General features: G+C 44.6%; 2 protein-coding genes across 2 annotated transcripts in view; one reads left to right on the forward strand and one right to left on the reverse strand.

The window, feature by feature from the left end:
* Positions 1-13,246, reverse strand: part of rnf123 (ring finger protein 123) — a 95,046-nt gene that overhangs the window by 31,392 nt on the left and 50,408 nt on the right. The window lies entirely within an intron of this gene.
* Positions 988-2,628, forward strand: amigo3 (adhesion molecule with Ig-like domain 3; the record flags this gene model as incomplete). Its single annotated transcript, XM_079217746.1, has 1 exon — positions 988-2,628. The coding sequence occupies one exon, from the start codon at positions 988-990 to the stop codon at positions 2,626-2,628; it is 1,641 nt and encodes a 546-aa protein (XP_079073872.1).

Consider the following 13,246-nt stretch of genomic DNA (forward strand, 5'->3'; position numbering starts at 1 on the left):
GAGACGACCAGAAGGTTTGTTTGGGAGGACACATCCCGGGTCTGTTTACGTCTTTTTGAAGAGGAGTTCCACGTCCACGTGAAGCTCAAGCGAGGAATCAAAAAGGGTGGACGAGCCGCGGATAAAGTCTTCGGGATCTAACGACTTTGTGTCTGCGTCGGCGGTGCAGAGGGTGCCGCTATGGGCTAAACGGAGCGCCGAGGGGGTCGAGAGGGAAAGGCATGTTTCCTCCGGCTGGAATAAAAACCCACGACATAAAAAGGATAACTATCTAAAACGCATAACTCTTTTTTATCTCCCACTTTTCACAACACCTGGAGTTTTTTAAGCGACTGAACTTTGACTGCGCTCGTTCACCTCCACCCAACACAAACCGCAGAGCAGAAGGGTTTTGTTTGTTTACAGCCTCTTTTTTTCTGTCACGTCGCTACCTCTCTCTCTTTTTTTGGAAATATATCTTTTTTTTAATGTTTTAATCTCGTTTTCCCTCTCCAGATGGCCGCCACGCTGGCAGGTGGACCCAGATGCAATTGCCTCATTCAACATTAACCGGCGGGTTGGAGCCGTAGATGAAAACACCAGCTAGCGGAGCGTTTCATCACTGTGACATTGTGTTTGTGCCCCGTAGCTTAAATGCAGATAAGCATTCTGTCTCAGACGCGTCTTGGAAATGATAAGAGACTCAGAGCGAGGGGCTCAGACATTTACACCGGTATATCAGGTTGCAGTTTAAGAGGCTTTAGCTCTGCGTGTAAATGGACTGGAACAAGGTAAAAAAAAATGAAAAACAAGTGTGCACACTCTCATGTGTTAGTTTGTCAGGAGTCTGTTTGTGTCAAACGTGAATTACTTGATGAAAACTGACAGGAATCCCACAGCATGAAGGATGTGAAACACGTTTAAAAAGTTATAAGCTGGGCGATAATACAGAGACAACTACAGAAAAGATCTCTGGCTGCTGATGCCCGCAGCCTGCTGGTGGGCATCATGTCGTACGTTGCTGGGAGCGGTGGTTTTCCGCAGGGTGTGGTGGCACCGGCGGTTACAGCGGCATCGCCATCGTGGTGGTCCGTCGTCGTCTTGTTCGTTTGTCTCCAGCTCCCCCGGCCGGACCCGGTCCAGGCTGCGGTCTGCCCGTCTCAGAACTCCTCCCAGGCGGGCGGATGCCTCTGCGCCTCGGACATCCTCAGCTGCACCGCCGCGGGTCTGGACCAGGTTCCCCGAGAGATGCCCGTCTCCGTCGTCACTCTGGATCTCAGCTACAACCAGATCGCGCAGTTGGAGGACGGCAGCTTCGAAGGACTCAACCGGTTGGAGACGTTGCGGATAGCGCACAACCGGCTGACTGCCATTCAGCCGGGGGCGTTTCGAAACGCTTCGGGGACTCTGCTCCGACACCTGGACCTGTCGTCCAATCAGCTTGGTGGTTTGAAGGAGCATTATTTCCTGGACCTTCCCGGATTGAAGGAGCTGCTGCTGTTCAACAACCACATCGTCCACGTGGAGAGCGGAGCCCTGGCTGGACTGGGCAGCCTCCACAAGGTCTACCTCAGTCATAACCGCATTACAGACTTCCCCTTCTTTTCCATCCAAGAGCACAGACACCCTCACCTGTCCACGCTGGACCTCTCCTCAAACCACCTGTCCAAGCTACCCCTGGAGGACATTACAAACTTACCCATCTCAATGCAGAGAGGACTCTACCTTCACAACAACTCCCTGCTGTGCGAGTGCTCCATGTATGGACTGCTTCGGTACTGGGACCAGAGAAGATTTGCCTCGGTGACAGACTTCAGACAGGAGTACACCTGTCTGGTCTACGGGATACAGAGGGGTACTGTGCGCTTCTTTCAGCACGGCCGCTACTTTGAAAAATGCAACTTGACGAGTCGTGGGTTTAAAGAGCAGGAGGACAGCGTTTCAGTGAAGGAAGGAAAGCCGCTGCTGATGCACTGTGTGACCGCTCTCGCTGGACGGCACGTGACCTTTCTCTGGGTGTCACCGAATCAGGAGTACGTGGCGCCGCCGGGGAACAACGGATCGTTAAAGATGTACGCCAACGGCAGCTTGGAGATCGTGGCGGCTCGTGCAAAGGACTCTGGCATCTACTGGTGCATGTCTCAGGACCGGCAGCGGCAGCGCAATGAGACGCAGGAGGTCAACGTGACCGTGGTGATGCACGACGCCGACCACCACGAGCCGTTCAACACCGGGTTCACCACCCTGCTGGGCTGCGTGGTGAGCCTGGTGCTGGTCCTCATGTACCTCTACCTGACGCCATGCCGCTGCCCTCCCTGCTGCAAAGCCCCGACCCTGACCCCGGCCACGCCGACCCCGGGCCAGGGGAATGAGGCCGGAGCGGGGAGCGCCCAATCCTCCATCCTCAGCCCGACCCCGCCGGCCACCACTGAGGGCCCGGGCCGCAAGGTCAGTACCAACAAGCATGTGGTGTTTCTGGAGCCGATCAGAGAGCAACAGAACGGCAGACTTAGGGCAGGGATGGGAGGACATTTGGGTCCAGGTTTACTACTAGGAGCAGAGCAGCACTCAAAGCTCCACAACCAGTCGCAGCAGAGGAAGGTGGAGACGGACTCCATCATGTTCTCAGACACCATAGCCATGCCATAGCAGTGGGACCAACACAGAGACAGCGTCGGCCCCTCTCACTCACTTCCCCCTCTGCTTCTCCCACCTCTTCACCACCTCCCACTATCCCTAGAACCAGACTACCCCCCACTACCCCTAGAACCAGACCACCCCCCACTACCCCTAGAACCAGACCACCCCCCACTACCCCTAGAACCAGACCACCTCCCATTACCCCTAGAACCAGACCACCTCCCATTACCCCTAGAACCAGACCACCCCCCACTACCCCTAGAACCAGACCACCTCCCATTACCCCTAGAACAAGACCACCTCCCATTACCCCTAGAACCAGACCACCCCCCACTACCCCTAGAACCAGACCACCTACCATTACCCCTAGAACAAAACCATATCCCATTACCCCTAGAACAAGACCACCTCCCTCTGCCTTTAGAACAAGACCACCTCCCACTGCCTTTAGAACAAGACCACCTCCCACTGCCCCTAGAACCAGACCACCTCCCATTACCCCTAGAACCAGACCAGAAGGTTTGTTTGGTAGGATACTTCCCACTGCCCCTAGAACCAGACCACCTTCCACTGGCCCAATAACCAGATCCCTTCCCACTGCCCCCAGCACTGGACCCAGCACTGGACCAGCTCCCACTTCTCCCAGGACCAGATCCCCCTCCCACTGCCCCCCAGCACTGGACCCATCACTACACCACCTCCCACTGCCCCAAGAACCAGACTCCCTCGCCTCCTCCCAGCACCGGACTACCTACCACTGCCCTCAGCATCAGACCCTGTGTGTCGCACCCCCCTAACACTGGACCACTTCCCACTGCCCCAAGCAACGGATCCCCTCCCATTCCCCCCAGCACCGGACAAACACCCACTACGCCTATCACTGGACCAACTCCCACTTCCCCACGCACCAGACCGGAGCAAACTAGTAATCCCATGCTGACTTTCAAAATGTATGTTTTCTTTGCAACAGCCTGATAAAAACAGAATAAGTTGAAGACATTGGACTTTAAATATATATATATATATATATATATATATATATATATATATATATATATATATATATATATATATATATATTGTTGTTTGCCCGGGCTTTTGCCTTCTAGGCCCTACAGACAGCCATCAACCAATGCACTGTGATGGGACGGGCTCCGGCAGACTGACAGGGTAGGGACGTTGCTCACGGAGAAGTTGCAGGAAAGAGAGGACAGAGACACAGGGGAGGAGAAAAAAAGACCAAAAATAGAAAGGTTATGTACTCGGGGCGGAGCTGTGAATACTGCCTCAAAGTCTGAGCGAGGAAACTGTGTTTGAGATGAAGTTGAAAGGACGTCAGGGATGTTTTTCCTGCCACGGCGATGGAGCATGGACGGATGCTGTCCCTTTAAGCACGGCTTGTACCTTTAATAAACATTTGCTGCAGATGCCTTCTTGTCTCGTACAGAGACAGAGAAAATAAATACAAAATATCCTTTTGTAGAGCTTTTTAGTGTTTTTTGGAGTTGATTAGAGCCAAACCAACCTGCGTAGTGTAGCTCTGTCACAATGTGAAACGTTCTAGAAGTAAACAAGCTGGAGAAGAAGAGGAGGATATTTTATCACGTAAAAATAGAAACAGTTAAAGACAAGGGTTGAACTCCCCATCCTTCCTCCTCTCCCCTGGAACTTGATTAATGTCATCATCAGTCAGAACGAAGTTCGGGAAATCAAAAGGGATATAAATAAATTAAAAGCATCAGCTGAAATTATTTATGCTGCAGAAGAAGAATCATTGTTTGTTGAGTTGGAGACAGGGGGACTTTTTAATGCTCAACCTTTTATTTCACTCTGTCTGAGACTATAAGTGTGGAAATGAATCGCTGACAAAGAAAATATTTGCCTTTGTGGTGAATATACAGCAGGACTGACGGGACAATCAGGACGGACATGTTTCTGTTGTTTATTGTCTTCTTCACTGTATTCACTGCATCCCTCCTCCTCCTCACACTGACCCCTTTTCTCCCACCTGTCCATACCTGTGTGTTAATAAACTGCTGTATCTGGACTGTCCAGGTGAACGCATGCCTTCTTATTGTTACTGAGATGTGAGAGAGAGAGCATGTGTCTGTGCAGCCACAATCTTTACACATTCAGCCTCGACCAGGTATGAACAAACTCAGGTGACAATTGACCCTTTGCCAAGTCCCGCCCTAAAGCGCAGACTGGCCAATCACAGCGTAGCATCAGCCAGAACGCTGCGTAACAAATGATCGTTACCCGGGGAGGTTGGAAGGAGTTGCACGTTACTAGATTACAAACCTTTGGAGCTAACGTTAGCACGTCTATGCTAAGTTAGCTGCTGAAGGTATACTGAATGTCTACACATGCTGCTTTAGCTTGTTAATGATTGTAACAGTGAATAAAGACCGACTCGGCTTCACAGGAACACTGTTGTTCCTTCATTTCATTGTTTTTTGTCTGGATCTCCAGGTGATGTTTTGGATCTGTAGCTTTAGCTTCTATCTTTATCTTGTTAACCCGTTTTTATCATCGTTTATACAAAAATAGATTAGCATTTATTCAGGGAGTGCAGTTAGTGACAGTGTGGGCTCCACGGTAACGTAGCTCTGACAGCGTTGCAGCAGTGGCTTTAATGTAGCTTTAATGATTAAATATGATTTACTTTCCATGATTACAAACAGATAGTTGTTACTAGTTAGTAGTTCCTGCAAGTTTAAAAATGTACTTTGAAGACCGTTATAAACTGAATCTGCATCTTCAAAATTAATTTTGGGCATTAATTGCATTTATTTATCCACAACATAATGTTTTTTTTGTAACACTCCATGGGTTCAATCTGCATATCAATTACATTTACTTTTGATGCAATTATAGTAAATATACGTTCTTTCTTTATATAAGAATACTGTTTGTAATAAATACGGAGCAGCAGCTCAGACTCATCGTGTCACATGAGATAATTTTTCTGACGTCAGGCAAAAAGTCCCATGATGTTTGTTTAATAACATCAACACCTCCCTGTTTGGTTGTTTCACTGCCATCATCACCACCTTCACTTCTCTCACCACCATCACCACCATCACCATCACCATCATCATCATCGCGCACCAATGTCATCTTCACCATGAAAAGACTAGAAGGGAATTATTGTTGCTGCCTCATTTTAAAAGCCCCATTTTCGATGCGTTGGTCGAGTAGATGTTATCTACATTCGTCGGTAATGAGACTCGACCCGATGTACTTCTGGTGATCGAACATCATCACAGAGCAACAACAGATTTGCTTTTCACTCAGACAATTTGTCAACAGCTCAAAGCTCATGCGTCGATGCACGAGGCCGAGAGAGAGAGAGAGAGAGCACTAAAAAGGAGAAAACCCATTTATATATATATATATATATTTGTGTGTGTGTGTTGAAGGATTGAGTACACTAAATGTGAAACGGGCTGTGAGACTGGAGGAAATGTGTTTACTCGCTGCTGTAATTGAGTCTGTGTATAAAAAATATGGGCGGATAAAAACAGACGAGGAGCTCGGAGAACCAAACGAGAGTCGAGCCTCGTGAGCCACGTCTTTATAAAAAAAACATGAAATCAGACTTTTAAAATGACTTCAGATATACGGCGAGGCGAGTTGATCTCACACGCCAGGTACAAGTCCTGAACCCTTCAGAAATACATCTAACCGCGTCTTAGCATTGACTCTGCATGCAGGTGCATCACCTCCTGGTCCGTCTGAACACACCTTCAAACTATTCCAGTCTTTTTCTTTCTTTCTTTCTTTGCGTAAGGAGGCAAAATAAAGCACCGTAACTTAAACTGGAGCCTTTGCACACAAAATATACACTTAAGACATAGAAGTAGCAGTAATAGCCGGTAAGTAAGTATGCACACAGAGCACACACACACACACACACACGGAGCACACACACACACACACACACACTTAATCTCCCCAGGTTATTTCCTGTGTTTCCTTTCACGCTATTATTCAAATCAACACGATATCACTGAACATCCCATAAGATCCCCGGCAACCATAAATAACCGCGGAGGAGGTGAAGTCACATCCTGGAGGTATTTTTCACACTTTATTAAAGAAAGCTTGACTCACATCAGTTAAATGATTTACTGACACAGAAGAAGAAGAAACGAAGACTCTGGAGGTTTACACCGGAGATCCTTCTGCTGGTGGTGTGAACGTGCTTTAAAAGCAACAGCCCTTAAATCCAGAATGAAAGATAATAGATGATTCAGCAAATGGAAGTTTGTGGAAGTTTGTTGGCCGTCGCCATCTTGGCTGTTTAACAACCGATGAATGGAGGCTGCCACTGGGAATGAATACTTGTTTCCTTTGAGAGAAGCAAGCAGGTGCTGCATTACATCAACAGTATAATCAAACAGGGCAAATATCTGTATATGTATGTCGAGTTTTAAAACTTTTTAGCAAAATTTCAAGTTTCTTCCTCGGATTTTAGGAGTTTCCACATTTTCCAATTGAAAATGCACATGAAAACATGCAGATGGGAACGCACCTAATGAAACTGAGTGTCTCATTAACATGGTTCTTATATTCCTCTCACATATACATTCATACACAGACAGTTTCCCTGTTTGATTACACTGCTGATGTCATCTCTTCCTACCAACCATCTAGGAGGTCACTGATGATCAGGATGAACTGGTGCAAGTGCTTCGCGGATATTAGATCTCAGAAGAATGTCTGTGACTTTGTGAACCCGACAAGGCGACCTTCAGGTCACACTGCGATTGGTCGGTGAGAAAGTCACCTCGGTTTGAACTTCCCTTCTTCCATTTTTCACACGTCACTTTTTCTGAGGTCAACACCGTGACGGACAGTCCGTCCTCCTCCTTCTCATCAGAGCTGGAAGGGTTAATGTGAGGGGAGTAAAAGGGATGTTCTCACTGTGATGCACTTATGTGAAGTGGAGGGCATGGGCCCATTAAATATTTAAGAGGTCTTCTCTCATGCTCAGCTTCTACTGGAAAACACGTCAACATTTGGTTGGAGCTTGTAAAACCACGAGTACACGACTCTGTCATCGGAGTGGTTATTAAAGAGTTGATGTACTCTAGAAGTGGAAGAAAAAAGCTTGTTAGTTCGTGCCTTATTTGTACCCAAAGTTCTTGTTCCGTATCAGCCGGCGCACACATTACCTCATGCTCCACGGCCGACGTGTTTACCATCATCATCTTCAAACTAGGGCGAGTCTAGTTAACCGTCAAATATATGTTGAACACTTGAAAAAGACAAGTGAAGCCAAATAATCCTATTTTACATCCTGTTGTCTTCAGAAACTAAGCAAGGCTCAAAACGAGGATTTGAGACGTTGTTCCCTGCTCTAGAGATGCTGAAATACTTTTTATACCAATGGAATAAACACAGGTGGATCAGCAGCTATTCTTAAAGGCAATACAACACATTCATCCATTCAATAATAACTTGATGACTCCACAGTTTTCAGATAGAAATTTTGAGATTACAAACTGTGTTTCTTGATGTATTGTCTCTGTGAGACAATTTTAAAGCTCGTTTTACTGTTGAAATGTTTTAAAATGAACGATGTTCTTCCCTCCTTTAGTTGTAGCGCATACCATTTGCACCCAAGTTGCAGCAATGCAAAGGTGTACCCAAGGGAACCGGCGTAGGGCCACTGCAGTGCTAATTTTACATTAATAATAATGTGTAAAACATATTTTTATGCAGAAGATACAATTTTATACGGACAAATTTTGCTGCTATCTACTGTGATGACAAAAGTTGTCTGTATGAATGTGACGTATGTTTGAAGTGATTTAGTCTCTAAAGACTCGCCTGAACTGTGGCAGTCAGACTCTGGTGTCAATATGTTGAAAATCCTTATTTTCATAATTTTAAAACCATTTGATGACTATATTTCCAGCCTATAAGAGTCTCTATATACACACCTGCTGTCTGTACTGTAGATTATTCTCAGCCGTTAGCAATATGCAATCTCCAAGACAATATTCAGGCATGACAACGAGCTGATCCTCATCTCAGAAACTCGTGCTGCGTATAAAAGGCACAGTTGAGGCTCATAAATTGATCAGGTGGATGGATAGATCTACAAACAATAATCCCGTTTCTCTCGTGCACTCAGGAAGCAGCTAACTCAGTCTGTAGTCAGTCAGTACTGGACCGTGAGGATGTTAATGTGCTGCTCTTTACATGTGTTACTCAGGTGGTTGAGGTTCTTGCTTTTGCGTTTTCATGAATCCGGTATGATTTAGTGAGCAGTGACTTCCATCCTGTGTCTGGAGAGAAACTTGAAATGCAGCACAGGACAGAGACGCTGTTCCATGACTGCACCACAACAAACCCTCAACATCCATTAAGAAGAAATCCCCTCTGATCCGCTCCTGTTCCGCCTTCTCATTCTGCACTAAAACGTATCGCATCATTTATTCATGGACACAAAAGAGTAAATACAAGTCTCGGTCGCTCCCACTGCAGACTAAATAACTATTGGAAGAAGATTATGTGTGTTCTTCTGTTCATGCTGGTAAACCATTGATGGTTCTCAACTTTGGGAAACCAGGTACAGAAGAGAAACATCCTGATGGAAAGGTGTGTTTGTGCTTCGTTTCATTTAAAGAAAAGATATCCGGGACTGAAGGGACAGTTATTAGTCAGTTAATAATTAAAAACTGGGCCTGTTTATCCGTAATAACAGCATTTCAAGCTTCTGCTGCAATCACACAAAACTATGTAAATGATGCACTTCATTTCATTCTCATTAAAATATGATAAAAATAAAGCCTCTACCTAAGTTCACAGTGCTATGACTCAGTTGTGTTGCTGTTCAGCAGCCAGACGAGTTCAGAAGAGCAAACGCTGCACGACTGAACAGCAAAGTCTCATCCATTTCTCTGGCGTCAACCAAAAAGCTCTGTGGCAAAAAGTGTATTTGTATTCTTGGCTCAACTATTTTTGTCTCTCGATGTACAGACAACTATCACTGGATTACTGGGATCCTGGAGGAAACCTAAAGGAGCACTATACAACATTCAGGGCTTTAATATAGCAAAAAACAGCTGTTAGCGCCGTTAGCTCGGTTAGCTATCGTGTTGAGAGACCTTTCAATTATCCTGGAAACAGGAGTTTAGTCGGGTGGTGCAAGATGGCGAAACACCGGTTTAATTTACTTGAATGAAGATTAAATGTGATAATTAACGTTGTTATTTGGAACCATGTGCTATCGTGCATATTTGGATTTAGCAAAAGTGTAATCTAACTGTTTCATTAGGTCTTAAATTGCCTATGAGGACAGACGTATTACATCACAAAATCCTTTTCGTCTTTTAAATATTAAAACTGATTAAAAAAAAAAAAACAGGGTTGCATAAATGTTTCATGTCCATCCAGTTATGGAAAAGCCCGGCAGGCTGCAGTAAATCAAATAAACGTCACATCGGTAAACACATTAATTACATTAGGTCGTATTAATGAGGCTCGATGTGAACGCGCCCCAGTGTTCATTTATTTAGCATGTTAGCTTGTTGTTGTTGTTTGGCTCCATCAGAGCTGCAGCTCAGCGGCGTCTCCTTCTGTATGCGCCGGTGGTGACGGGTCAATTTAATTATAGAGCCAATCACAAAGGACATACACATTAAAGTGCTTGTGATGTTGTGTGTCATGACCAGCTGAGCCGTACGGGGAGTTCAGGCTCCTTGTTTACGTCTCTGGTCGTTTGCAGAGGGGAAGAAGGGACGAGGGAGAAACATCGATGCAGAATAGTATCGAGATATTATTGCGTGTCGATATTGTGCCAAGTATTGATCTTTTTTTGTATCAATTATAAACTTTCGGGTCCTAGAATAATACAATTAATTGCTTTTTCAGTCCAAAAATACAAAAACTTATTTTTTTAAATAAGAGAACATATATTTTGTTGTCTGAGAAGTAATGGGATGTTTTTTCTCCCTTCGTAATTTGTCTTTGAATTCCATTTGTTAAAAAACAAAACTTGAGAAAAAGTTATTGTGAAATATATGGAATTGTGAGGAAAAGAGTTTAATCTTTATTTATATTTTGTCTTGTATAAAATGATCTGACGCTCTCGCTCCGTTTCTCTGCCCCTCCCCCACTTCCTCTACCTTTTTAATTGTTTTGATTTCTCCTCTTTTGTAACTTTCTTCCACTCAGGTCTCTCCATCAAACCTCTCCTCTCTGCTTCCACCCTAAAGCCTTCCTATGTTTCCTTCCTCACTTCCTCTTCCCTTCCTCCAGCTCCCTTTCCTCTTCCCTTCCTCCAGCTCCCTTTCCTCTTCCCTTCCTCCCGCTCACTTTTCCTCAGAACTTCCTCCTTCGTCTTCGTTGTCTCCCACCCTCCATCCAAGCTGCTCTGCCGTTTCCACGGTAACAGAGGACCACTCAGAAGACGAGGGAAATCTGCAGCGACATCAACAATGACACACACACTGTGCACACACACACACACACACACACACACACACACACACACACACACACACACACACACACACAGTGCAACACACACACACGTTGTGCAACACACACACACACACACACACGCACGCTTTGCAACACACACACACACACACAGACTGTGCAACACACACACGCACACACTCTGCAACACACAAACGCTGTGCTGGGCAACACAGACAGACAGACACACACACACACACACACACACACACACACACACACACACACACACACACACACACAGTGAACAGTTACGTCTCTCCATGTTTCGAGCATGAAAAGATCATAAAATACACAACAGACACACACAATGTTGCTCTAGTATTATTTCACTATTAACCCTTTATCTGAGTTTTATTTTTTTCACAAAATAAAAAAGGTGTGTGTCCTTTCTGTGATGCAATACAACTAAATGTGAGGTAAAGTGATTCCGGTGTTTTTAAAGCATCATTTGAAGATTGCTGGGAAACATCTTGAATGGCGACATGAAGTTATCGTCAGCCGAGATCCCATGTGTCGCGTTTGTCGATCTCAGTCCGGTTTCTGCCGGCTAGCGTCACACAACGTCGACTGAAAATAATCTGTTTGTGTGCGTCTGACCATCGATTGTCCCAAAATACACAACATCGTGCAGAAACTAAAGTTCTGATTAATTCAAGATATCGGCCCGAGAAAGATGCAATCTCTCAGCGTCCTGAAGGTAAAAACCAACAGATTACAGAGAAAAACATCAATACACACACACACACACACACACACACACACACACACACACACACACACACACTCCAATTACTGCGCGTCCCAGAGAATCAATCACCAAACAACAAAACACGGTTTTCTCTTCAATTACACAACAAACACAAAGAAAAATGTGTGTGTGTGTGTGTGTGTGTGTGTGTGTGTGTGTGTGTGTGTGTGTGTGTGTGTGTGTGTGTGTGTATGTGTATGTGTGCATTTCACACAGAGAAATACAGAAAATATACAAAACAAGTGGATGATGGTTAACATGTGAGCCATAGTTATATTTCAATGTTAAACTAACTCATTATAATCAGACGTGACCGCAAACAGACTTCTGAATAATAACAATAAATAATAATAATAATACACAAAACAACCTATCGTTCATCATAGTGACCACTTTGAACAATATATTTCTTTTTTTAAATCATATGCATAGTAAAAATCACTGATTTGTTGTTTTTGGGTCAAAACCGAGCCGTTAACACAAGAGATGCTAACAGAAAGCTAACACAAGAGATGCTAACAGAAAGCTACCACAAGAGATACTAACAGAAGGCTAACACAAGAGATGCTAACAGAAAGCCAACATAAGATATGCTAACAGAAAGTAAACACTAAAGATGCTAACAGAAAGCCAACACTAGAGATGCTAACAGAAAGCTAACACTAGAGATGCTAACAGAAAGCCAACACTAGAGATGCTAAGAGAAAGCTAACACATGAGATGCTAACAAAAAGCTAACACTAGAGATGCTAAAATAAAGCTAACACAAAAGATGCTAACAGAAAGCTAACACAAGATATGCTAACAGAAAGCCAACACTAGAGATGCTAACAAAAAGCTAACACAAGAGATGCTAACAGAAAGCTAACACAAGAGATGCTAACAGAAAGCCAACACTAGAGATGCTAACAGAAAGCTAACACTAGAGATGCTAACAGAAAGCTAACACAAGAGATGCTAACAGAAAGCTAACACTAGAGATGCTAACAGAAAGCAAACACTAGAGATGCTAACAGAAAGCTAACACAAGAGATGCTAACAGAAAGCAAACACAAGAGATGCTAACAGAAAGCAAACACTAGAGATGCTAACAGAAAGCTAACACAAGAGATGCTAACAGAAAGCAAACACAAGAGATGCTAACAGAAAGCAAACACTAGAGATGCTAACAGAAAGCTAACACAAGAGATGCTAACAGAAAGCAAACACTAGAGATGCTAACAGAAAGCAAACACTAGAGATGCTAACAGAAAGCAAACACAAGAGATGCTAACAGAAAGCTAACACTAGAGATGCTAACAGAAAGCAAACACTAGAGATGCTAACAGAAAGTTAACACAAGAGATGCTAACAGAAAGCCAACACAAGAGATGCTAACAG

This window comes from Taurulus bubalis (assembly GCF_910589615.1).
Source record: "Taurulus bubalis genome assembly, chromosome: 5".
Classification (NCBI taxonomy): domain Eukaryota; kingdom Metazoa; phylum Chordata; class Actinopteri; order Perciformes; family Cottidae; genus Taurulus; species Taurulus bubalis.